This window comes from Sinocyclocheilus grahami, unplaced genomic scaffold (genome assembly GCF_001515645.1).
Source record: "Sinocyclocheilus grahami isolate Dianchi unplaced genomic scaffold, SAMN03320097.WGS_v1.1 scaffold1524.1, whole genome shotgun sequence".
NCBI classification, from domain to species: Eukaryota; Metazoa; Chordata; class Actinopteri; order Cypriniformes; family Cyprinidae; genus Sinocyclocheilus; species Sinocyclocheilus grahami.
In genome coordinates, this window is record NW_015506703.1 from 122,405 (window position 1) to 150,007 (window position 27,603).

A 27,603-nucleotide genomic window follows, 5' to 3' on the forward strand; every position below is an offset into this window, starting at 1 on the left:
GTATGATTTAATATATATATATATATATATATATATATATATATATATATATATATATATATATATATATAAATCTTTTTATGTTCGTACGGGAAAACAAGACCAAATACTGAGATAGAAAATACTTTTTTTGCGGTGTTCTTGGAAGCTATTGCACCTTAAAAGAGGAAGAACCAACAGGTCAAAATTTATTAAATTTAATTTCATAAATTTCATTTAACAAAGCATAAAAATGGATTTATGCAATCTGAATATCAAACAAAAGTGACAGATACTTTAGCATAAGAAGCTTTAGTGCAAGAATCATCTTTAAGACACAGTTATGGAGGTTGAGAGGAAGGTACAATAGAGCTATTAAGTGTTAAATCTGTGGAGTCCATGGATTTGGGATTTTATGCGCTCCATATCATTTACCTCACAAAAGGGTAGAGAATAGTCAGAGACCTGACTTGTTGGTGCTATTTTATGCAGTAAGTACAAAGGTGGAAAGTATCTGTAAATATTACTGTTCTACTTCAGCAGCTCTCAGTTAGCGTTCATGGCTTTGTGTTGAGGGGCTTTCCTGCAGTGCCTACTAGAAGATGATGTCACCAATAAAGGGTGCTGTGTGTTTTAGAGCAGTGACTACAGCTTGAGGTAAAGGCAACAGCCATGTGTAGCTCTACTGGGCCAAGATGTGTATATATTAGTGTTGAAGTGGAAGGGCAAATATTTCCAACAATGTGTTTGGAATATAACATTTTTGGCCACATTTATGCACAAGGTCCAGCGGAGAATTATTATTTTATAAATTTTTTCCTGCGGGGCAGAATATATTGTCAAACATAGTGCAGTCTTGCTGAATTTGCCTCCAAAGCAAAGCCGTGGTTGTGGACCCTCACTAAATCTTTACTCCATCGTGACATAGTGAACACAACCCTGTTTAAAGCTTTAGTACCACCTCCAGCATAGCATGTAACGTAATCATTGCTCAGAAACAGGTTTTATACTCAGCTAGTTAGGTACATCAGAGGTACATTTGAGATTCATGTTATTTTAAGTGTAATTTAAATCTGTTTCGGCTGACCACTTGTGATCTGATCAACTGAGACAGATGTTAATAGCAGGTATAGAAAGCAAGAAAGGCTGGAATGAAGAAATGAATAGGAAGGCCAAATAACAAAAGGGTGATAAGGCGCAGAGAGAGTGAACATGAAAAATAGAGATAATGAGGTGAGCTGAGATAATATTCACAGTACCCCTGAGTTAATTCACTCCCTGTGTGTGTTGATTAATTATGTGTGTATGTGTTATGTGTGTATGTGTGTGTTTACAGCATTGTTTCCTGCATCAGCGGCAGTCCTGGGGCCCATTCTTCGTACCTCGCTTAATACATCTGAGATGATTTGAAAGATGCCAGATCTTCTAATCATGATAACTGATCTCTGGCTAATTTGGTTATTCAAACGAATTTGCGGATCTGATTAAAATATCTTGTCTATCTTGTCTTGTCTGAGTAAAAAATAGTTGTCTAAGATTACTGCTCATTCTCGTGTTCCCCGTAAAGGGCAGGTGTATCGATTCTCGAGACCACGATCAGCAATGCAGCGATTAGCTGGTGGCAAGACAGCAACGTAATGACATCATATAATTAAAAAAGACACCTGACGAAAAAACATAAAAAATTTCTGGACCTTTATAAGGATTTTGTTTTCTTTAATTTTATTATTATTATTTTTTTACATGATTCCGATTTATTTATATTCACGACTTCTAGTATTTGTACAGGCTTTACATTTTTATTTCAATGTTGTAATTAGCAAGTCATGTAATTTTATCTTCGAAGCAGATTTGTTATGTGACCGCATTAATTAAAGTTTCTTAAGGGTCAAGATCAAGTTATCTGCATCTCCTGTGCTCCATCAACCCACTCCCATAATAGCTGTCACCACTCAAATTATTGCACGACTCTGATTAGCTGAATAGCATGTGTGTAGGACTCCAATACAATTATAAAGTAATTATTTGATCACAAATAAATCTTTCAATGAGTAAAACTGGCTGTGTCTATAGTATTATAGATTACACAACATTATAATATTATTTTTTTAATTATTATTTTAAATTATTGTCCCCGGATTAGTAGGGTACTCTTGTAATAGAGTAGCACCAAATTTTCATGTTGCGATTAATTGCTAATGCTTTTATCACGGTATGCGGTATTATCACGATATTGAAATTTAGTTAGAAAAAGTGCTGTCACAATACAGTATAACAGGTTTAATAACTTTTTTCTTATAACAAAAATAACTGAACATTTAAATGCAATAAAGCAATACAGAAAAATTTATAAAGTTAAAAGTTTTACACAGATTAAAGTGCAAAAGAACTATAAAGACCAATAGGTATCACTTTACAATAAGACCTCATTAGTTAACCTTAGTTAATGCATTAACATTCACAATGAGCAATAGCTACATTTGCTACAGAAGTTATTAATGATTAGTTATTAAGTCTTAGTTCATGTTAGCTCATTAAATAACCCAGTTGCAACTTTCGATTTTAACAACATGTTATTAAATATTGACATACCTAAGATTACTGAATGTTCAGAAGAATTTTTCATTGGCAGTTTGTTAACTAATGAGTTAACTAATGAAGCCCTAATGTAAAGTGTGACCGAACAATAAAGAATCAAAACACTTTCAAACAATATCTAGGGAATGCTGTAGTCCAGATTAAAATGTAAAAAAGTTTGAAAATAAATAGCCTATTAAGTCTAAATATTTAAGTATTTGGCGCTGTGATGAACATCATAGCAAATACACAAATTTGAATGGCTGTTTAAATCATTTAAACACGATTCAGAAACAAAAAGTAGAGCATCTGCTTTGTTTACAGGGTTTCCAGGGTAACGGCTGAATTTAAAGGGGTCCTATTATGCTCTTTTACAAAGTCTTGATTTTGTTTTGGGGGTGTACTAGAACGTGCTCTCATGCTTGGTGGTTCGAAAAACGCATTATTTTTCACATAATTTACATTATTGAAATACCTTTCTCCCCAGGCTGGCACAAACGACTCGATTAGTTCCGGCTTTGTTGAAGGTCCGCCTTCCGAAAAACAAAATGTGTTGTGATTGGTTAGCTGTCCCAGTGCGTTGTGATTGGCGAACAGCTTAGACGGTGTTTCAGTACTGCCACGCCCCTTGCTCCGTCTTTCAACGATTCGCTTTTGGCGAATCCGGCACTGTACTCCCTCATGTTGTAGAAGTTGTCCTCAGTTAAAAAATTAATTGCAACCACTGTTTCCTGACATACGCTTTCGGAAGCCCAAACAAAGACGTTTGAGCATGGAGGTGAAAAAAACAGCATTTTAGGCAGTCGCACACCGGACGAGAAGCACAGCGTTGCGCCACATCTTTAAAATTCAAATACATTATTTTCTATGAGTGTAGGCACACTCCCTTTGGAGTGGACTTTGAGATTTGTAACTTTCTAGATCTTTTTAATGCCCAAACATACACACTACACACTGACTAAAATTTTAAAAGTGAAAAAGCATAATAGGACCCCTTTAAATTAATTATTATTATTATTATTATTTCTGCAGTTTAGCTCCATCTGCTGTCAGAGAGTGAAAGTGTGCTTTCATCCAGATTCTCTCATATGTTCCGCCATGTGCTTCTCATCCGTGCTCGTTTACATGCGTCTTTCATGCAAGCATACAGCAGTGTTGAATAATTTGTAATATATAATTATTCACGGTATTTAGATATGCCCACGATAACAATATCGTGCATATTCATTACCGTGATATATCGCATTACCGAATACCGACACAAGTCTAAGTAGCAGTGGCTGGGACATATTTTAAATATCAGTTCCACCAAAGATGCAATCTAGTCCTGTTTACATGAAATAAGCCTGCTCCCGAGCAGGTTTAAGCTTACGGACCTGTTGCTATGACAGCAACTCCGGGATGAGCTTCGAAGAACCAACCAATCCAAGATCATGCCAAATCGTCAACAATCAAATCCAGCTAACTGAGTTAGCCAAGTACGAAGAATGGGCCTCTGCTCCCCGACAAAGGAAAAAATATATTACCCAGTTTGTGTGTTTGCAGTCTAAGTTGAATGTGATGAGATTTTAAGAGTAGCTCAAGAAAAATTATACAAAGAGGATAAGAAACACGTCTTTTGGCTGCATGCAAAAATACTGTGCTCAAACACAGCCTCATTCATAAACTAATGACTCTTTTTAGCCACTTATTATTGATTTGAATCAATCTAATGAATTACATATTGAATTCGTTCGAAGGTTTTAGGTCAGTAATGTTTTTGAAAAGTCTCTTATGCTCACCAAGCCTGCGGTATGGTTTAGATTAATCTTCAGTGTCACATGGTCCTTCAGAAATCATTCTAATATGTTGATGTGCTGCTTAATATTTTTGTGGAAACTGTGCTTAGATTTTTTTTTTGATAAATAGAAAGTTCAAAAGAACAACATTTATTTGAAATAGAAATCTTTTGTAACATTATAAATGTCTTTACTGTCACTTTTAATCAATTTAATGCATCCTTGCTGAGAAAAAAATGACTTGCACTTTAGTTGGCCTTCCGAAAGTAGATGCATGGCTTTGACCAGTAGTGAATGACCATGTGTTAAATATACACATGAAAAGATTTGTTGTATTTTAAGAAATATCATTAAAATTAAGCTTTATCACACTGCTGTTCATGCATGTTTTATTGCCAAATTCTAAAATATAAAGAAATATAACACATTTATGATGATTTTATAGCATGTTGATTGACTGCAGCAAAAAAAAATTTTTTCTCTCTGTTTTGTCTCATCAGCCCTGCTGTGGAAAAATGCATGGCCTTCTCAGGTCAGTAGCCATTGTACAGTGCAGTTCATAAATTTCCTCATTTAGTTTTTACGGATCATTTAAACAATGTCTGTTTACGTCATTCTGTATGCATAATACAAAGGCATGATGTTGCAATCAGAAAAAATAATGATCTCATCATTTAGTAAGAGAACACTGAGCTGTAGGGGTTTAATCCTGTGGGCTCTGAACACAGATACTTGGGCAGTATTGTAAGCAATTTAAACAAAATCTGTAATTAGGAGATGATGGATCATAAACATAATGTCAAATGTTTGTATGTGTATCATTACAAGAGGATTATGTTTATTAATTATTATATTTACCATATTAATACTTTCAGACATTGTGGACTTCCCAAATTCGAGCCACCAGCTTGTGTACCAGTGTGTGTGTAGTTAGGTGCGTTTGTGTAACCAGAATCGATTATCGCTTTGATTCTCATCAATTTAACAGCAGTCAAATAAAGACAAAAGCTCCGGAAATGACAGCAATCAATACCATAATCTCTGTAAGTGTTTGTTTGTTTGTGTGTTGTTCTTGATATTGCACAATCCTTTGCATCATGAGCCATTTTCTCCAATAGCAACATCTGTGTGTTTGTGTATATATATTTTGCATATAAGATGCATGTATTATAATTAATATTAGATCATACTCACAAGTAACTGTTGTTCCTCCTGGCTGATAAGACTACAGTATATGTCTAAAGTGGCTGAATAATGATCAGAGAGGCAGAATGGAGGTCAGGGTGGAGCAGCAGATGATAATGAATGTCTAGGGTGAGATAGAATGATAAAGGTGAAGGTTGTGAGCAGGGTCCATAATATGTTCATAAAAAATTATTCTTGAGCATCAAATCATCATATTAGAATATGAAGGATCTGAAGGATCATGTGACACTGAAGACACACCATCACAGGAATAAATGATGTCAAAATATAATAAAATAGAAAATAGCTGTTTAAAATGTTATATTTTATAATTGAATATTACTGTTTTTACTGTATTTTTATCAAATAAAATGCAGCTTTGGTGAGCATAAGAGACTTCTTTCAAAAACATTACGGCCTTTTAAAAATCACCAAATCTTAGATTACATTTTTTTGTCAACATTTTTTATTTATTTATTTAACACAGGTTTTGTATCTCTTTTTGGAACTGATTGCAGGCCTTATTAATCATTGAGCTTATGCACCTCAATTTTTTGAGTGAAAAAGCATTATTTTTGGATAATTTCACTCAAAAACTGAGGTGCATAAGCTTAGATCGATAAATGATCAACCTATGATCAATTAGTTCCAGTATTTGGTAATAATATAGCATAACTATAGCATGCAAACAATTTTTTTTGTAGGCTGGTCAAGCACCCCAGATATAAACAGATATTTTAAAAAAAAGTCAGATAAAAAGTCACAATTATTATTTTTTTTATTCTGCTACAGAAACAAGCTTCTATAGATAAGTCACTAAATTCATAGGTATATTTGCTACAAGTGGGACTCTAAATGTGGACCACACCGCCTCAAGCTTCAGAGAATTTGTATCCTCTTCAACAAATGTTCTTCTCTTCATCTTTTTTTCTCTTCATTTTGTGCATTGTACCCTCCTGCCAGTCCTCTTTATATCACCTTTCCAGCATGCCTACCCCTCCCGATTACACTTGTGCTCAATATATCTCTCCTTTCATTCTCTCACTCCTTCTCCCTTTAAAGGGGTCATATGATGCGATTTCAAGTCTTCCTTTGTCTTTTGGATAAAGAAGATCTGTAAAGTTGCAAAGACTAAAGTCTCAAATCCAAAGAGATATTCTTTATAAAAGTTAAGAGTCAACCACGCCTACCTAAAACGGCTTGTTCTAACACGCCCCCACATGTCTACGTTACTATGTGGAAATATTAGCATAATGCCGCCCAAATTTGCACGCAAAGAATGAAGGCGTGGTTTCAGGAACAGCAGTAGTGTTGATGCAGCCGTGTCAGGGAGACGCTGTGTGTTTCAGTGCGAAAGCAAAAGCACTTTATTTGGCCTTCCGGAAGCAGATGCAATTAGGAATCATTGGTTAAGATTTATTTACAACAGAACAGCACAACCCAGATGTTCGAATTTGTGCAACGCATTTTATGGACGACTACAAGGCTGGCTGTGCACAAAGGCTATTTCTTAAAAAAAAAAAAATCCGACTTTGCTATGACAACCTGGCACTTCTGAATCAGCGACTGTAAGTAAGTTTTGTTATTAGTTTAAGTATTTGCTATTGACTGTTCAAATGCGGAGTTTTGCACAGCGCAGAGTAACGCGTCGTGTGTGTGAACAGGGTCACATCACAGGAGAGTGAACTGCCTGTCAGAAATCATAGCACGTCAGCTGTCTTAACCGTGGCTTGTGTACTGCATCATCACTGTGTCTGTCACGCGACTCTTGCCCTTTCGGGCTTGAACTGATGGCAAAACTTGATATTTACTTTGAAAGCTGAAGCTCACGATTATGGTAAGGGGCGTTACATTTCCGACGCGTGCTTTTGGTGTTCGGCCAATCACAATGCACTGGGTCAGCTGGCCAATCAGAGCAGACTGCGCTTGTCAAAGGAGGGGGCTTTGTTGAAAACGACTTTAAGGTTAATAATCTATCATTATTAAAAATGTAAAACCTTATGTTAATAACAAACTAGTATGAGATGCAGGCAGATCATATAAAAAAAATGGCAAGCAATTACAAAGTGTCTTATTTTATCAGAATATTATAAAGACTAACATAGCGTTATTGTACGTTTTCGGTGGTATGTAAAGAAGCATTTCATTAGTTTGATAAACAAACTGGTTGTAAGCACAGCAAAAATAAATAAATCAGATTGAAATTGAAATTCATATTTGTGAAATCTTTGACAAAAATCATTATAAAATAATTTGCCTCTTGCATACATAAAAGAGAAAGTCTGTAGTGTTTTTCTGCATGTACGTTAATGTTTTAAATCAATCATTAAATTAATATTTGATGATTGAATACACTGATGGTCTATAATTAGGCACTAAAGTTTTAACATACTGCCTCTAATTTAGCTGCAAGATGCTTTATATGATTAACTGCTGTGTGCTGTGGGTTTTATCAGGGATTATAGACATAATAGGTAGTGCATGGTAATGAGCTCTAGCAGTAACCTCCAGCTGGTTTTTATGTCCCTTTGATAAGCACACCATTCTAGCAAGCAACCACAACAAATGCTGGTAAATATTTGTAGCTTATTTAGGTCAGGTGAGTTAAATATTGAAGATTTTTATATATATATATAATTTATGTTTTGGACTACAGTGGTTGTGTTTATATATCTGTCTGTCTGTCTGTGTAATTCTACACTGTGCAAGAATTGTTTTAAATGATCTTAAACTTTTAGCTTAGAAACGGACTTTTAATTTTAAAGTTTTTTTGCATCTGCTTATTTTAGGAGCTTCTGATTTAAAGAGATTATTCGGTAACACTTTACTTGAAGGGGTGTGCATAAGACTGACATGACACCTTCATAATCATGACATGACACATGTCATGAATATGAAGGAGGTTTTATGCATGTTTATGACAACTGTCATTAAGTGTCATTCGCTCAGCTATGTCATTTTTAATGCAAATATGACATTATTTGACCTAACCCTACCCCCACGTCATAAACATGCATAAAAAACCTTCATATTCATGATATGTGTCATGTCATAATTATGTAGGTGTCATGTCATGATTATGAAGGTATCATGTCAGTCTTATGCACACCCCTTCAAGTAAAGTGTAACCGATTATTCACCCAAAGAGTTACAAGCACTCAGAACAAGGGACTATATGATAGAGAAAAACCTAAGATCTTTATTGTGCAGGATAAAATGAAGATATGTCAGGCCATTATCAGATTTTGTCATAAATTAATTAATTTAACAGAGAGATCTTTCACATCGATTCACAAGCCATAATCATTATTACTGGGAAAATGTTTTCATTGCACATTTCAGCACAAGAACGCCTCTCTCTCTCTCTCTCTCTCTCTCTCTCTCTCTCTCTCCAGACTAATGTAGTCACATTAAATGATTGTTTTCTTATCACACTTGGGGAATGTGTGTCGAATTTTAATGAGATTTTTTTTTCCCTCTGTCTGTGGAAGTAGCTAAATCCTGCGATTTGTAATCTCGCCTCACTCTTTACTGTGAGAGAAACACATAAAGAAAGAGTGGTTAGTGATAAGAACGAGGGAGAAAACAGGGTATGGATAAGAATGTGAGCGCTGGAGATCGCTGGAAGCTCTAGTTTAAGCCATGACCAAAGATGGGCAGATGAATACAAGAGCAAGCATTAAGAAGTTCCCATCCTTCCAGCAGTGTGCTGTGAAAGTGCTAGAGAGAGAGGGGCTTTAGAGAGGAAGTGGAGGGGGTAGGCGATAAGGTTATGGGAGAGATATTGTTTACTCACTTATCTGTGACAAGTGTGCATGTCTTTGTGTGTGTGTGTGTGTGTGTGTGTGTGTGTGTGTGTAGAGGAGGGACGTTGTGGAAATCTTCTGGTTTCTTGTTACAGGCTTAACATCAACCCTGATTTTGGCTTTACTCTCTTGTTCTCTCTTCATCATTGTCTGTTCCCCTGCCGTCAGGGATATTAACCCACCCAGCCTCCCACATCAAAACCGTAACCCCCCCCCCTCAAACCACAACCCTCTCTGACCCAGTTTTTGGGGTAAAAGGCTATTGTGCGCTTTTCTGAGAGTCTTCCCCTTGCACATTCTTCATGGCAACATACGCTTTGTGCGCGCATACAGTATGTGTGTTTAGGTCTCTGGTGTTGCTGTAAGGTCAGTGGTCTCTGATCTCCAGGGCTGCTCTTCAAAATAGAAGAAAGGAGGTGGATACAGAAATTAGAAAAGCAAAAGCAGGCAGGGAAGACAATGTTGAGTATGTGTGAGTACAAATTTCACGGCATGTTCTTGTGTGACTTAACAGGCAAATACGTCAGTGCTGTTTGACCTGAATTGACTTCAAGTATTTCTGTGAACTGGATGGGACTTTTGCCTTATGCATCTCAGTAGACATGGCATTTGTTATATTATGTGACACTGTTCGCTGTGAACCAGTGAATCCCAGGCAGGGGATTCATTTTGCTTTTCCAAACCTATAAAACAGTATTGTTAAAATTAGTGTTTTAATAATATATGGGCTGTCAAAGGATTATTGTTTTCTGTTTATTTATTTACTTATTTATGAGTGAACTATTCATGTAATAATACTAAATAATATCCATTATATTATGAGGTAAAATTAACACTTTTTTTTAGTTTAATATTTAGCATTATTTTTGCTTTGATATCCACTATATTATGAGGTAGAAGGAACACTTTCCTGGTTTAATGTTTGGGCTTCATCAAACCAGAATCAAACTGTTACGGGGCAGACGAGACGTGAGACTTGCGGATCCATGTGCAAGCTTTATTTGATAAAGACAGAGACGTGGTCATACAGCAGGCCTGGGTCAGATGAGGGCAAACAGGTATATGGAGGGCAAAACACAAGAATAGTCCTAGGGCTAGCGCAGGTCGACGATCGGCAGACAGAATCAAAAAGGGCAAGACAAAAGGGGTGAATCCAGGGAACCAGGCGAAGATCAGAAACCGAGAAGGCTAAGGCTAAGGCTAAGGCTAAGGCAACAAACGAGGGCTCTGTAGAGTCGCTATCGCTAGGGGAGTGATAAATGCGGAACAATACTCGGCAGAGGGAAGGGATAAGAGTGAGTGTTATATAGTGAGGGAGTGATATGAAACAGCTGGGTGCAATCAGTGTAAACAGGTGTGTGCAATTCGTGCTGAGTGCAATCAGTAATGCATGATGGGAAATGTAGTCCGAGGTGATGTGCAACAGTGTGTAGTGCGAGAGTCAATGAAATGGAAAGTTCATGGACCGGATTCGTGACACAAACAGCCAAACCAATAAAATAATGTTATTAAAAATTTCAGTTTTAGTAATATTGGGGCTGTCAAATAATTCGTTTGTTTGTATGTTTGTGAACTAATCCTGTAATAATATTGATGAAAATACTAAATTATATTCACTATATTATGCAATGAAAGTAGGGCTGCAACAAATTATTATTTTGATAATCAATTAATTTAACGGTTATTAGATTGATTAGTCAGCTTTTGCAATTAGTTGCAAATATTGAGTACATATTATGTATTGATACATATTCTAACAAATAAATAAAATAAGGTAATCACTAGTGATCGACTGATATTTATATTTTATAACCGATACCAATTATTTGCGTGTGTATGTGCCCGATAACCGATACGCAGAACCGATATTTATTTACTGTTATAAAGTAAATAAATGACTGAGTGAAGTAAGTCCATACTTCACTTTGGGTTTTCCTCCTTTCAGCCATCTTAAAAAAAAAATTTTTTAAAAGTGTTGAAAATTACCAGTCTTTCATGTTAAATTTAATCTTCATATTACAATAAAAAAAACATTTTATGTAAAGCATCAGCAGCAACACTAATATTAAAGGGGTCATATGATGCTGCTAAAAAGAACATTATTTTGTGTATTTGGTGTAAATGTGTTTATGTAGTTTAAAGTAAAAAAACACATTATTTTCCACATACTGTACATTATTGTTTCTCCTCTATGCCCCGCCTTTTTGAAACGCGTCGATTTTTACAAAGCTCATCGGTCTGAAAAAGCGAGGTGTGCTGTGATTGGCCAGCTATCCAGAGCGTTGTGATTGGCCGAATACCTCAAGCGTGATACCGAAATGTTACGCCCCTCACCATACTGTTGATGCCGTGTCCCAGCCGGAGCGACGACACAAAAACATTAAAACCCATTACAAACGAGGCATTTGTTGCATCCAGTGGGGACATAATTACTGATTATAATGACTTATACTGTCTTTTTACGCGTTGCGTTGCGTCGTGCCTCCCTCAGCGACCAGCACAGATCAGCTCTAGGCATGACGAAGCGGATATCGTTCAAAGTAAAAACACAGCGGCCTAGCGTGAGCGAAAGAGTGAGCTGAGGCGGCGGGGTCGAGAACGGCGGTCCCGGCGAAGGAGCGGGGAAAACTGTGAAAGCCGATCCGGCGATCCACAGCACTAAGTTGATGTATTCCCTCAGCGACCAGCACGGATCAGCTCTAGGCATGACGAAGTGGATATCATCCTCTTTTGGAAGACCAAACAAAGTAGTTTCGCTTTCACAACAAAGCACACCGCGTCTTCAGGACATGGCGGCAGCGGCAACAATACTACAGTGAGAATAAAAGTTACGCCTTCTTTCTTTGCGTGAACATTTGGGCGGCGTTATGCAAATCTTCCCACATAGTGAGGTAGATATGTGGGGGCGTGTTGGAAAAAGCCGTTTTAGGTGGGTGTGGCTGACTCTTAACTTTTATAAAGAATATCTCTTTGGATTTGAGACTTTAGTCTTTGCAAATTTACAGATCTTCTTTATGCACCAAGAGCTTGTAACACTCCAAAGAGAAAGGAAAAATTGAAATCGCGTCATATGACCCCTTTAACAATAAGCAAAATAAATGTAGAAGGTCTAATGTTTTCAAATGGAGAAAATAAATAAATGAAAGGAGTCATATCAACTTTATAAGCTGTTTAATAGGCTAAAGAGTGAAGAATAATTCCCTGGATAATGTTAATTCACTGAATAATATTCTCTGGAATATTGAAATATAACAAACAAAACATTGTATTTTATTGCATTTCTCAACTGGCATGTTATATCAGAATTACTAATAATGTTTTTGTCGTTCTAGATTATGAAATGCCTGCTGACAGCGCAGTTTATTTATGCATTTACACAGATCTATACTCTAACTGCGATCGCTCGAGGAGATAATAAATTAGTTTCCATAGAGATGTATTTATTCAGATGTTTATTAGCGAAATAATGATTATATAGTAAATGTTAATACAATTTAGGGGTGTTTTAAACAAGTGAATCTTGTTAAAAGTTACATGCGGTGGCCGTGCTGGAGCATTTCCTGAGCATCAACCCGGTGAGTGAACAGCAATATGAAAGTGGCTTCACGAGACTAATGATGAGCAAATATACAACAGAGAGAGAAGTAAATTTAGCGTTTTTATTTCCAACATGTGCTCATTCATGGCTGTATTATTTAATTCACGCAAAGTTACGTATTTATTGGGACAGGACTTGACGGATTATCTTACGTGACTCTGTGAGTTCGTCTCCATTTCTTCGAGCCAAGCTGCATAAACTGCATATCCGGCATTTATGTAATACATCTAATTTGTGCATTAATGGCTGTTATGTTAAATAAAGTTTACTAACTACAGTAAATCAAGTACCTGTGCACACCGTTGTTGTTGTCTCCTCTCCCCTCAGATGCTGTGGTGCAATGGCGATCCTGCACGCAATTCTCAAAACATCCACCAGATGGCGCATTTATTGGTGAATCCGATATTACAAAACCGATTATTGTAAAATGCTTAAATATCGGGAAAATACCGGTAAATCGATATATCGGTCGATCTCTAGTAATCACTTCAGCTTTTGAAATGTATATTAAGATTATGTAATTACAACGTTTATACAATTATTTTTTACAATCAGATAAATATTTTTGGCACACAAAATGTGATGACAGACAAGAGAAGCATTCTCATTAACCAGTTAATTAGCTGTATGAAAAAAAACATACAAAGAAAGATTTATAAATACATCAAACAACACTTTAATTCCTAATAATCTCTCTTAAAAAATCTCTCTTATAGGGTTACAATAATAAAATCAGTCCTGAGCTAAATACAGCTTTAATCTCTGCAAACTAAACATCACTTTAATGTAATAATAAGTTGTTGTTGTTGTTGTTGTTTGTTTTTTTGTTATTTACTAATAAAAAGATTAGCTAGCTCCACACTGGACAGCTGCTTTATAACAGAAAATCAAGTTTTAATTCTAATTGAATTACTGACACTATTTTTTCATGTTTAATGCTGTACGCTGCTTGATATAAGGCAATCTATTGTATAAAGCGGTATATAAATAAATGACATGACTGGAGTGCAAAGATCTGGGGCAAAGATCCACATCGCTGCAATCAGATGCTTTTTTAACTGCTGTTTTCTCACTGCTGTCATTTTTTTGTTGTGTTTATTTCGTTATTGAGAGGAAAGTGCACAGCATATATTTATACAGCCAAACGCCGCACAGCAGTTTGTGGTTTGGCTGTCAAACTGCATTATTGCAGGCCCTTATGTCAGGTCAGTGGTTCCCAATCCTGGTCCTAGAGAACCCCCAACATTGCACATTTTAGATGTCTCCCTAATCAAAACAAACCTGCAGTGTTGGGGGTTCTCCAGGACCAGGATTGGGAACCACTGCATTAGGTCATATGAGATCAAACGACTATTTGGCAACCGTATTTGTTGACAATTTTTAATTGTCAATGTTGTCGATAATGTTGACTAATCCTTTCAGCCCTAAATGAAAGGAGCACCTTTCCTGGTTGAATATTTGTGAAGGGGTGCTTACTAATGGAGCTCTTGGAGACTTTAGCTAAAAAAGGTTGGGACACACTGCTTTAATCAAATGAGATGGCAGACAGAGAGAGGAGTGTGGATGCATGGATGAAGGGTGTAGATTGGCTTTGGCATGGTCACAGGGGCATTTTGCTGAATCTGTACATTGTCTGTTCCTGCCAAGGGGCAGGGCATGAGAACTGAGCGTGTGTGTGGAGACTAGAGACCCACATGAGTAACAGGGGACTCAGGATTTAATCGGTGAATAGGATCAACAATTATTGCAGGAATACCTGAATGTATTCAGGACAAAATGTTTTGTTTTGTGTTGCATGAGCTTATTCTCTGTTTAGGGGGAAAATATATTTTATCACTACAATATTTTATAATATTGCTATTTAAAGTATCCATTTTCAGCAAGAATTTTCAGCAGCCAGTCATGGTTTTCAGTCACGTGACTGGCTCGAAGACCTGGCGGGCAAAACATCCATAGAACTGCAGCACAAGCCTGTCAATTTTCTATCTGTTCCAATCCAAAAATATTTAGGTCACCTCTCAAAAGAATGAAACAAGTTTTGGCCATTAGCAATCCATATAAAGCACCCGCTGCATTATTTCAATCACTAAAAACAGCAGTACATTCTAAAACGTTTAATGTGAAAACACTTAAAGTGCCTTTAAAACAGTGATATTAAAAGATCAAATTCAGTACACACCTTATTGATGATGCATGATTTATACAGGCAAGCAGATGATCTCGGAATATGAATGCAATGCGCTAAATGGTTAAGTGTTTTCTTTATAATGGTTTTCTATGGGAAAACATTTCATATTAAACTTTGCGCAATGCGTTTATATTTTGAGCTTGCCTGTACAAAGTATGCATCATCAATAAGGTGTGTACTGAATTTGGCCTTAAAATATCACTGTCTTACTACATTAATACTTAATGCAATCCTCATAAAAATAACTGTCGGTCAGTGGAGGAAAGCCTTGTTTTGCCCTCCATGTGTGCATTCCTATAAGGGTGTGACGTCATGTGCAAATTATGAATTACTCCAGTCTTCATTGTTACATGATCCTTCAGAAATATGCTGATTTGCTGCTCAAGAAACATTATTATCAATGATGAAAATAGTTGTGCTGCTTATTATTTTTGTGAAAACCGAAAAATTATTTATTTGGAATAGAGGTCTTTTGTAACATTGCAAATGTCTTTGCTGACACTTTTGATAAATTTAATGCATTCTTGTTAAATAAAAGTATACATTTAAAAAAAAAAAAAGCTTATGGACCCCAAAAGTTTGAAATGAAATAGATTGAAATATGTCTGGTGCAGGGGCGGCGCCAGAGAATTTTGAACGCAGGTGCTGAAGGGGTGCTAGATCTTGCCTGGAGCTGGGCAATTCAGGGCTCCAGACTCATTCGTCCCACTGGTCGCTCTTTTGCACTAACTTTATCAGGTGGTCGCACGAGCATATTTTTTTTTTTTTTTTGCTATAACATGGGATTAATCAACGCATGCTGATTAACTTTTATCATAGTTTATAGTTATATGGAAACGAAAGTGGTTAACATTCAACCTGTTCTTTTTCATCAGTAGTATTTGTGATTTGAATTTTGTAAACGGTAGTTCCACTATTGCTATGTTATAAGCCAGGCTTCGGATGCTTTCACTTTCGATTTTGCGATCTTGTCACGTTTTACAATAAAAGATAATTGTCTGTTTTGCTTACATCTATATACCTTTCACCTTTTGTTTTAGTCTTAAAAAATGTATTTATTATTTTTAATTAAAAAGCACAACAACAATAACAACTAACTTCTAAAACGTTTATTAACAAAAACGAATAAGACGAGTCACGAGGCATGGCATACACCACATGCTGTAGCCTATTATATAATGACTAATAAATTAGAACGTTTAGCAAACACTGAGGAATCAAATTTTTTTAATTAATTAAAGAGAGCCTCCATAGCATAACGTGAGGTAAACAGCAAAGATAAGCTTTTCAAAATGAAAACAAAAAGAAAAGTAAAACTGAACTTGCTCCCGGTGACGGTTGTGTTTCCCCACAAGAATACCAACATGTTCATGTTCTCTGGTTTAAGAAGCGGTCTTTTTACTTTACTTTAGCATGAAAACAATCCATTGTTTCCTTAATATTCGCGTAATTTTTGTTGTGTGCACCTTTGCGCTCCTGCTGACGCGGCGAGTATAAACCAGGCTCTACACTCTAAGCACTGCGCAGTTCAAACGAGTTTGGTGTTTCTCATATGCAACAGAAATGGCAGCGCTTATGAGTTGAACAACGCGATTGTCGCGCCAGTGCGACTGCACACAAAATTAGGGATGCACCGATATGAAAATTTTGGCCGATACCGATAACCGATTATTCTTTATTTTTGAAAGCCGATAACCGATATGTTGGCCGATAAATCTATATCCAAATTGTTATATACTTTTTGAGAGCCTGATTACAAAAAAGGTCTCATCATTAAAAGCCACATCCCAAACACTTCAACATAAGCAGCCTAGTTTGAACGGTGTACATTTTAAAAATTTATTATTTTTTTATGCGAATAATAAAATAAATATAAGGAAAACTCACCCACTCTATTTTGTAATATTCTTTAATTTTGTAGTCCGTATGAAAAGGTGCATTTTTATTAAAGGCACGTCCATGTGGAGATGGCAAGTCAGTATCGGCATTCGGCAACTTCATCTTTGCACCCGACACTGACTCAGAAAGTACTAGTTTATTAATAAATAATTAAAATGTCTCCCCCCCGACACGTTCATAATCACTTTGCCGCTGCTTTGAGGCAATTGCTTGATGCGTGAGCTTAGCCTAATATAAGCTATAGCCTAATACGCCTGCCTATATATTAAAGGATGGTTAATATATTATTATAATAATCCATTTAATATATTGTGCGACTAGTTGACTAGAAAAAGCTTTAGTCGGGGGCAGGCCTACTTAGCACAAGGAAGCGCTCCATTTTACTAGTTTATTAATAAATAATTAAAATGTCTCCCCCCCGACACGTTCATAATCACTTTGCCGCTGCTTTGAGGCAATTGCTTGATGCGTGAGCTTAGCCTAATATAAGCTATAGCCTAATACGCCTGCCTATATATTAAAGGATGGTTAATATATTATTATAATAATCCATTTAATATATTGTGCGACTAGTTGACTAGAAAAAGCTTTAGTCGGGGGCAGGCCTACTTAGCACAAGGAAGCGCTCCATTTTTAAAATAAAATGCTATAATGACATTACGAAAAGTGGGATATCTGCAAATCATGTTGTTATTGCATTGCACAAGTTATGCATGCGTAAGGAGTCAAATGTTTTTTTTTTATCATATTATTAAATACAATAGGCTATAGCATGTATATAATTGATTCCAGGAAAAAATCTGTGGGGGTACTATAAGGGTGCTTTTGTCTTTCTTGGGGGTTCTGAAGCACCTGCTAGCCCCTCCCTAGCACCGCCCATGGTCTGGTGATGATGATGATTATTATTCATTATGTAGTGTGTACAGTAGCTCTTATGAGTTTGTGTTAAAATGTAATTTTGTCATGACAACTCTCGGAGGGATTGGCATGGTAATGTACATGAAAATTTTAATGTATTTGGTCTTGGCGGAATAGATCTGCTACACTGCTGCTGCGGCAGTGCAAGTACAGAGACTTGCTACTGCCAATATATCCACAACATGCTGCTGCGAGCATGTAAGAAATATTGCTGCTGCAAATATAACACACATGAAATAACCCCCATATAGCATACATGAATCACCTCATAGCAGATCTAGACAGGTGGAGCTGGGGAAGGTGGAGGGTTTCTGAATCAAGCTGCACTGCTACGGCAGGCACTAGTCATATATTTGAATGTTGAGCAGCGAGCTCATTGGCTACCGATACAGGAGAGAACCAGTCAGCTCTGCCATGTGATAATGATGTCATTAGGTCAGATTGAGTTAGACCTATCGGACTGTGCCATTTAGAGTGTCATGCCAGAACTCTGGATTTGAGTATTTAATTTTATCTGTCTTCTGTGATGTTGCTAATTGTTTTGTTTTTACATTAAATAACTCTTAGCTCTCATTAAGTAATGTTATGAATTAAAGCATAACAGATGTTTTTTTTTTCTTTTTCGTTTTACTTGGCATGAAACCAAAAGGGTTGTCTTGCCCCAGAGAGTCCTTTGACATATCACAAAAGTGACACAGTACTAATGCTGAAGCACACTTTATTTTGTTCGAGCATGTCAAATACACACACAGGAACATTTTATTATTATTTTATGGTTGTTAGTTGACTCCCTGTGGCCAAAGCCTGTGTGTGAGTGAGAGTGTTCAACAGTAACAGATACAAAACAAAGTCCTTTATTCCCTTTGGGAGTGAGTGCTATTTCAACCTTGAGAGAGAGTGCATGATAGAGAAAGAGAAATAAATGAGTGATGGTGAGATGATGGGGGCATAACAGCGACAGCAGTCATTCAAGGACAGATGCTTAAGAGTGACCAGTGGATCCTTCTCATTTTCTCTACGTCTTTTGTATTTTGAGTATGTGTGTTTACTTCGTTAGTGTGCCTACATATGAGTCACATTCTAAGTCTTATGTTCCTCACCCCTAGTTTCTCTACCAGCATAATGAGACACAGATTAAAGGTGAAGGGCAAGTACACATGAGCGCATGCCCACTACTGAGATCCTCTTATGGGCAGGAGCAACAGGAAAGCCGTGGACCCTCTGGTCCTGTTGAGCTGGATAACGGCGACCTTTGAGAATAAATAAATTAGTCTATTCTGTTCTCTCAAACATGCATACTATATACTTGGGCACATATTATAAGATATTATATGAGATATTATGATAATGTCTTCATTGTCTTTGCTCAGATGTGGCCTAATATGGTCATAACAATCAATACCTGCTTTATTGGAAGAAGAAATACAAAGCATTAATAAAAATTTTAAAAAAGCAAAACAAGAACAAGCAGAGACGAACCAGAGAGGTCACACACTCACCCGCTCACTACAGCTGTGCTCCCTCAGGGAAGATTTGTGTGGTTCAGGCTCACTGGTCAAGGTAATTGTGTCTGCGTATGTGTGTGTGAAAGAGAGAGTTCCATTCATTGAGTCTATCAACACTAGGTTGACCTTTTATCGAGCAATATATCTAGCAGAATACACAATGAACTATGTATAGATGAATATTGGTATATATTGGTACCATATCTGTTATCAGTTGTTGTTTGTTTTTCTTTTTCATTTTGGATATAAAATTATTGGATATTTAATAAAGCTAATTTCCTTCATTTGTTTATCTTTGTTGTCATCTAATGTTCACCGAATTATTTTTTAAAAACACTTTCATTTTATACACTTTAATTTAATCAAATAATTTTCAGCAAATCTCAAAATGAAAATCTATATTTCATACTGTATACTTTAATGTTGTGAGGCCTGAAATGTAGCATTTAAAAACAGTTGATTTTAGTTTTTTATATTTTATTTAGAAACATAGTAATTGTAATAGTGGCCATTTATTAGTTTTCATGCATGAAATTAAAATAATTATTGGCACATCCCTAGAGTGTTCAAAGAAGCCTTTTACCTTTTTTTTCTTTCAAGTTTCAAGTCGTCTTTGATTCATATTTCTAATCATGCATATACAGATATCTAATTCAAAAATGACAGACCTGAATATCCAGAACAATGTTTCAATAACATGTCAAATCATCACTAAAATGACAATGAAAAATCAGTAATTGACAATAGCTGTATCATACATTTTTCCTTCATAGCTTAATAGCTAAAAGATCTGGCTCATTTGACTGGCTATTTTAATTGAAAGATGGGACTTTCATTCCTACGTCTACCATATTGAGACATTTTTTATGAAAAGTCACACTATAAGTGTCAATACACATCAAAAACTGCACTAAAAATATTATAATTATGCTTCACATACTGTATGTAATTGTTTTAAGGTATGACATTTTAATTTGAAAATCTCTGTGTTTGTCCACAGAGTCTGTGAGCTGTGCAGTGTGGGACGCTGTCTGCCCCGTTGTCATCAGACGTCATGAGCTGGAGCTTCCTGACACGTCTGCTGGAGGAGATCCAGCACCACTCCACATCGGTGGGGAAACTCTGGCTCACTGCGCTAGTTGTCTTCCGCATCGTACTGACTGCGGTGGGTGGCGAATCAATATACTATGATGAGCAGAGTAAGTTTGTCTGCAACTCGGGCCAGCCAGGATGTGAGAACGTCTGCTACGATGCCTTCGCGCCGCTCTCGCACGTGCGATTCTGGGTCTTTCAGATCATCCTATCCGCCATGCCCTCTTTGCTCTATATGGGCTACGCGGCCAATAAGATCTCCCACAACGAGGAATTGCGGGGCAGCATGGGGGCCGGTGCTCCAGCCGCAAGTGACTCAGCAGGGGGCGGATACACTCAGCGCAGACCGAGAAAGATGTACTTTGGTGCACGGCAACACCGGCCAGGACATGAGGATGGGGAAGAGGAACGCGAGGACGACCCCATGATCTACGAAGTGCCTGAGATAGACAACACGCGTCGTGAGTTGGTGCCACCGCGACCCAAACCCAAAGTGCGCCATGATGGGCGCCGCCGTATACGAGACGATGGTCTGATGCGAGTGTATGTGCTACAGCTGCTGACGCGCTCCGCATTGGAGGCGGGCTTTCTGAAAATGCTATAATGACATTACGAAAAGTGGGATATCTGCAAATCATGTTGTTATTGCATTGCACAAGTTATGCATGCGTAAGGAGTCAAATGTTTTTTTTTTATCATATTATTAAATACAATAGGCTATAGCATGTATATAATTGATTCCAGGAAAAAATCTGTGGGGGTACTATAAGGGTGCTTTTGTCTTTCTTGGGGGTTCTGAAGCACCTGCTAGCCCCTCCCTAGCACCGCCCATGGTCTGGTGATGATGATGATTATTATTCATTATGTAGTGTGTACAGTAGCTCTTATGAGTTTGTGTTAAAATGTAATTTTGTCATGACAACTCTCGGAGGGATTGGCATGGTAATGTACATGAAAATTTTAATGTATTTGGTCTTGGCGGAATAGATCTGCTACACTGCTGCTGCGGCAGTGCAAGTACAGAGACTTGCTACTGCCAATATATCCACAACATGCTGCTGCGAGCATGTAAGAAATATTGCTGCTGCAAATATAACACACATGAAATAACCCCCATATAGCATACATGAATCACCTCATAGCAGATCTAGACAGGTGGAGCTGGGGAAGGTGGAGGGTTTCTGAATCAAGCTGCACTGCTACGGCAGGCACTAGTCATATATTTGAATGTTGAGCAGCGAGCTCATTGGCTACCGATACAGGAGAGAACCAGTCAGCTCTGCCATGTGATAATGATGTCATTAGGTCAGATTGAGTTAGACCTATCGGACTGTGCCATTTAGAGTGTCATGCCAGAACTCTGGATTTGAGTATTTAATTTTATCTGTCTTCTGTGATGTTGCTAATTGTTTTGTTTTTACATTAAATAACTCTTAGCTCTCATTAAGTAATGTTATGAATTAAAGCATAACAGATGTTTTTTTTTTCTTTTTCGTTTTACTTGGCATGAAACCAAAAGGGTTGTCTTGCCCCAGAGAGTCCTTTGACATATCACAAAAGTGACACAGTACTAATGCTGAAGCACACTTTATTTTGTTCGAGCATGTCAAATACACACACAGGAACATTTTATTATTATTTTATGGTTGTTAGTTGACTCCCTGTGGCCAAAGCCTGTGTGTGAGTGAGAGTGTTCAACAGTAACAGATACAAAACAAAGTCCTTTATTCCCTTTGGGAGTGAGTGCTATTTCAACCTTGAGAGAGAGTGCATGATAGAGAAAGAGAAATAAATGAGTGATGGTGAGATGATGGGGGCATAACAGCGACAGCAGTCATTCAAGGACAGATGCTTAAGAGTGACCAGTGGATCCTTCTCATTTTCTCTACGTCTTTTGTATTTTGAGTATGTGTGTTTACTTCGTTAGTGTGCCTACATATGAGTCACATTCTAAGTCTTATGTTCCTCACCCCTAGTTTCTCTACCAGCATAATGAGACACAGATTAAAGGTGAAGGGCAAGTACACATGAGCGCATGCCCACTACTGAGATCCTCTTATGGGCAGGAGCAACAGGAAAGCCGTGGACCCTCTGGTCCTGTTGAGCTGGATAACGGCGACCTTTGAGAATAAATAAATTAGTCTATTCTGTTCTCTCAAACATGCATACTATATACTTGGGCACATATTATAAGATATTATATGAGATATTATGATAATGTCTTCATTGTCTTTGCTCAGATGTGGCCTAATATGGTCATAACAATCAATACCTGCTTTATTGGAAGAAGAAATACAAAGCATTAATAAAAATTTTAAAAAAGCAAAACAAGAACAAGCAGAGACGAACCAGAGAGGTCACACACTCACCCGCTCACTACAGCTGTGCTCCCTCAGGGAAGATTTGTGTGGTTCAGGCTCACTGGTCAAGGTAATTGTGTCTGCGTATGTGTGTGTGAAAGAGAGAGTTCCATTCATTGAGTCTATCAACACTAGGTTGACCTTTTATCGAGCAATATATCTAGCAGAATACACAATGAACTATGTATAGATGAATATTGGTATATATTGGTACCATATCTGTTATCAGTTGTTGTTTGTTTTTCTTTTTCATTTTGGATATAAAATTATTGGATATTTAATAAAGCTAATTTCCTTCATTTGTTTATCTTTGTTGTCATCTAATGTTCACCGAATTATTTTTTAAAAACACTTTCATTTTATACACTTTAATTTAATCAAATAATTTTCAGCAAATCTCAAAATGAAAATCTATATTTCATACTGTATACTTTAATGTTGTGAGGCCTGAAATGTAGCATTTAAAAACAGTTGATTTTAGTTTTTTATATTTTATTTAGAAACATAGTAATTGTAATAGTGGCCATTTATTAGTTTTCATGCATGAAATTAAAATAATTATTGGCACATCCCTAGAGTGTTCAAAGAAGCCTTTTACCTTTTTTTTCTTTCAAGTTTCAAGTCGTCTTTGATTCATATTTCTAATCATGCATATACAGATATCTAATTCAAAAATGACAGACCTGAATATCCAGAACAATGTTTCAATAACATGTCAAATCATCACTAAAATGACAATGAAAAATCAGTAATTGACAATAGCTGTATCATACATTTTTCCTTCATAGCTTAATAGCTAAAAGATCTGGCTCATTTGACTGGCTATTTTAATTGAAAGATGGGACTTTCATTCCTACGTCTACCATATTGAGACATTTTTTATGAAAAGTCACACTATAAGTGTCAATACACATCAAAAACTGCACTAAAAATATTATAATTATGCTTCACATACTGTATGTAATTGTTTTAAGGTATGACATTTTAATTTGAAAATCTCTGTGTTTGTCCACAGAGTCTGTGAGCTGTGCAGTGTGGGACGCTGTCTGCCCCGTTGTCATCAGACGTCATGAGCTGGAGCTTCCTGACACGTCTGCTGGAGGAGATCCAGCACCACTCCACATCGGTGGGGAAACTCTGGCTCACTGCGCTAGTTGTCTTCCGCATCGTACTGACTGCGGTGGGTGGCGAATCAATATACTATGATGAGCAGAGTAAGTTTGTCTGCAACTCGGGCCAGCCAGGATGTGAGAACGTCTGCTACGATGCCTTCGCGCCGCTCTCGCACGTGCGATTCTGGGTCTTTCAGATCATCCTATCCGCCATGCCCTCTTTGCTCTATATGGGCTACGCGGCCAATAAGATCTCCCACAACGAGGAATTGCGGGGCAGCATGGGGGCCGGTGCTCCAGCCGCAAGTGACTCAGCAGGGGGCGGATACACTCAGCGCAGACCGAGAAAGATGTACTTTGGTGCACGGCAACACCGGCCAGGACATGAGGATGGGGAAGAGGAACGCGAGGACGACCCCATGATCTACGAAGTGCCTGAGATAGACAACACGCGTCGTGAGTTGGTGCCACCGCGACCCAAACCCAAAGTGCGCCATGATGGGCGCCGCCGTATACGAGACGATGGTCTGATGCGAGTGTATGTGCTACAGCTGCTGACGCGCTCCGCATTGGAGGCGGGCTTTCTGGCGGGACAGTACCTGTTGTACGGCTTTCGCGTGGAACCAATCTTCGTGTGCGCAGATAAACCCTGCCCACACCATGTGGACTGCTTCATCTCACGCCCCACCGAAAAGACCATCTTCCTCCGAATCATGTACGGTGTCAGCTGCCTTTGCCTGCTGCTAAACCTGTGGGAAATGATTCACCTCGGAGTGGGAACTCTCCGTGATGCACTGCGCAAACGAAACGAATCAGCCACCGATGATGAGTACCAGCTTGGCTTGCTTGCGGCAGGGGGTGTGTCTGTCGGAGTAGGTGGGCCTTCACTCAGCGAGGGGGAACCCGGAGGCGGAGTTGTGGGCGGCGTACGAGAAGCAGACTATGTTGGTTATCCCTTCTCCTGGAACACCCCTTCTGCACCACCAGGTTACAACATCGTGGTGAAGCCGGAGACAATGCCGTACACAGACCTGAGCAATGCCAAGATGGCGTGCAAGCAGAACCGAGCCAACATCGCACAGGAGGAGCAGCAGCAGTACGGCTCCAATGAGGACAACTTCCCATCTGCAGGTGAGGCGAGACCGCCTCCCATCAACAAAGATGTGATACAGTTAGAGGCAGCGATTCAAGCCTATACCTTGCAGCACCATGCTAGCAATAACCACGACGAGATGAACGACACCAATGACATAGACGAGAAGCCTCAGAGCAACATCACCACAGCACCACAGAAGGAGCGAAAGCAATGGTCCAAGCATGGAAAATCTGGAAGCGCTGGGAGCAGCAGCAGCAGCAGCAGCAAGTCAGGAGAAGGCAAACCATCTGTCTGGATCTGACATTTGCATGCACACCTGAACATTACACTCAGTGGTGCACACTATCATCCAATTCTGCAAGTTCTTTTAGACACAAAATGTCCTGTGTATCCCACAGATTACAAAGACTACACATACACGATTGGAAAAATGCTGTATATCTTTTTGAAGTGCTTTCAGTGCCTTAAAGAAACTCCAAGAATGAGATGGATTTTTTTCTTACTATTTCTTGATCTTCCTAAAATAATCTTGTGCACTCAAGATTATGTTGAGCTCTAAGAACATTCCCTCATAATCCAGAAATACCCATCCGTTTTCAAAGTTGGAACTATTCAGTGAGTTGAGAAAGTCTTCCTATCAGATTCTTTCGGGAGAGTGATGACACTACAATTTGATTCCAAACCAGCTGTCTTCCTTTTTCCAGTGTTAAACAATAACTTTTGTATCACAATGCCAAGCTATAACAATGCAATGATACACCAATGCTGTGGTGGTACACTGTGGTCTTCCAGACCCAACAAACGGTCCTGTGAAATAAGCTGTAAATCTACATTTACAAACACATCCAGTGCAATTTTTTTCATAGCTATGGGTGTTTGAGGAAGCAGTACAGTGTCTTTCAGTTGTAGAGATTCTCATAGTTTTGAGATCTCTGTAGTATTTCTAGCCACTAAGACTTGGGATATTCCGTTGATGGATCCACTTCCTACTCTGTTCTTGTACTATCCCCTACTGGTGAAGAAAGCATCTGCAGTCTAGTCTTATCAGCCATATAAATATGTACAGGGTCCCCACGGTCCTATAAAAAAAGTGTGATTTCCAGACTTGAAAAAATAGGAAATTAATAAATAAAATTAAAAATAATAAAAAAGGAAAGTCAATTAAAAGTACATTAATTTCAGCGCTCAGTTTTCTTGGTTATTTCTTTAGATTACTATTAGATTAGATTAAATTCCTCTTTGTGAGTTCAGCCATTATGAAATTATAAAAAACTTTATCCAGTAATTGAATTATGAATCAATAAGTTAAGGGGGAAAATCATGGAAATGCATTGCTCATAAAGTGTGGGAATCCTGTACTTTTAGGTGCATATTAAATTAATTTTCTTTCAGACTGAATTGTTAGAAAGTCACTGTGTATTGTTGCTATTGCTCTTGTGAACATGTATTTATGGGAACATCCTCTGGTTCTAACAGACTTGATGTAGCCAAACCAAGTAGCAGGTCTAACTTGGTTCAATTGGAGGTTGTGAGTTTAACAGTGACACTCTTCAGATCATGCTATGTAAATATCTAAGTTACACACAAACAGATTCACACACTGTGAAGAGTCTTCCATTCTCTCTTACTGCCACATTCCAACTTGTAAGACGTTTGCCTTTATGTAGGATGTTTCCATTTGTGACGATTGCCATGGGAGACCAAATACTGTTTGTCACAAAGACATCGAGCTACTATGCAGTCATGCGGACTGAGGAAAACACGCCATAGAACACCATTGTGTGTGCCTACGTGTGTGCGCTTGCGTGTATCTGAGGACGTGGCTGTGGAGGAGTGATTGCATGAGTACATGTGACTAATATTTGATTAATGTATTGATTAATGTAAAGAAAAGAAAAAACCCTTTACATATCAGCATTTCAGCAGTATTTATTGATGCTGAAGATTGTGGCATTAGATTTGTGGTTTCTAATCGAGACTTGACTTGTTTGCATTTTTAAACATCGATTTGGCTTCTTTTTTATTAGCTTTTTTAAGACATGGAATTCTATTCAACAGTGCCCATATGATTTATTACAAAATAGGTTTTGTAGGATTTTTTATGATTTTGTTGCCTTTAATATTAGCAAAACAAACTATGTGATGTAGTCAACCAGTGCAAATACATTTCCCAGTGTGCTCAATGAATCCTTTTTTTTCATAGTCATAATCGAATACGAAAATAGGAATGTTTTAGGGGAATTTCCAAGGCGCTCTTTCCAATGGAAAACTCTAAACAAAAAGGATTCTGCTATGTAACTACTTTGACCTTTTCTTTGTGGATGTGTGTTGGAGTTTGTAACAGCTGTATATTGGAGCACTCCAGATGGAGTGAGTATAAAAGACCCCTCTGCCCCACATCTGAGCACCACTGCGTGTGTTTACGTTTATTGTGTGAGCGTTTGTGGAGTTGGGGTTAGCCGAGGCGATCCTCAAGAAAATCCTCTCTTGTACTTTTGTCAGCTGTCTGA

At 37.9% G+C, this 27,603-nt stretch overlaps 1 protein-coding gene across 4 annotated transcripts in view; it reads left to right on the forward strand.

The window, feature by feature from the left end:
* The window catches only part of LOC107570945 (gap junction gamma-1 protein-like), a 31,581-nt gene extending 5,428 nt beyond the window's left edge, over nucleotides 1-26,153 (forward strand). Inside the window, exons 1-3 of one of the 4 annotated variants that reach the window (XM_016257228.1) lie at nucleotides 4,835-4,866; nucleotides 20,434-21,105; nucleotides 24,573-26,153. In XM_016257228.1, the coding sequence (XP_016112714.1) occupies nucleotides 20,488-21,105; nucleotides 24,573-25,394 (1,440 nt within the window). In that variant the 5' untranslated portion in view covers nucleotides 4,835-4,866; nucleotides 20,434-20,487 and the 3' untranslated portion in view covers nucleotides 25,395-26,153. Of the gene's footprint in view, nucleotides 1-4,834; nucleotides 4,867-9,684; nucleotides 9,798-20,433; nucleotides 21,106-23,905 lie in introns of those variants that run through there. The other 3 variants (XM_016257227.1, XM_016257225.1, XM_016257226.1) reach the window with 3 other exon arrangements.
* Nucleotides 26,154-27,603: the final 1,450 nt, after the last annotated feature.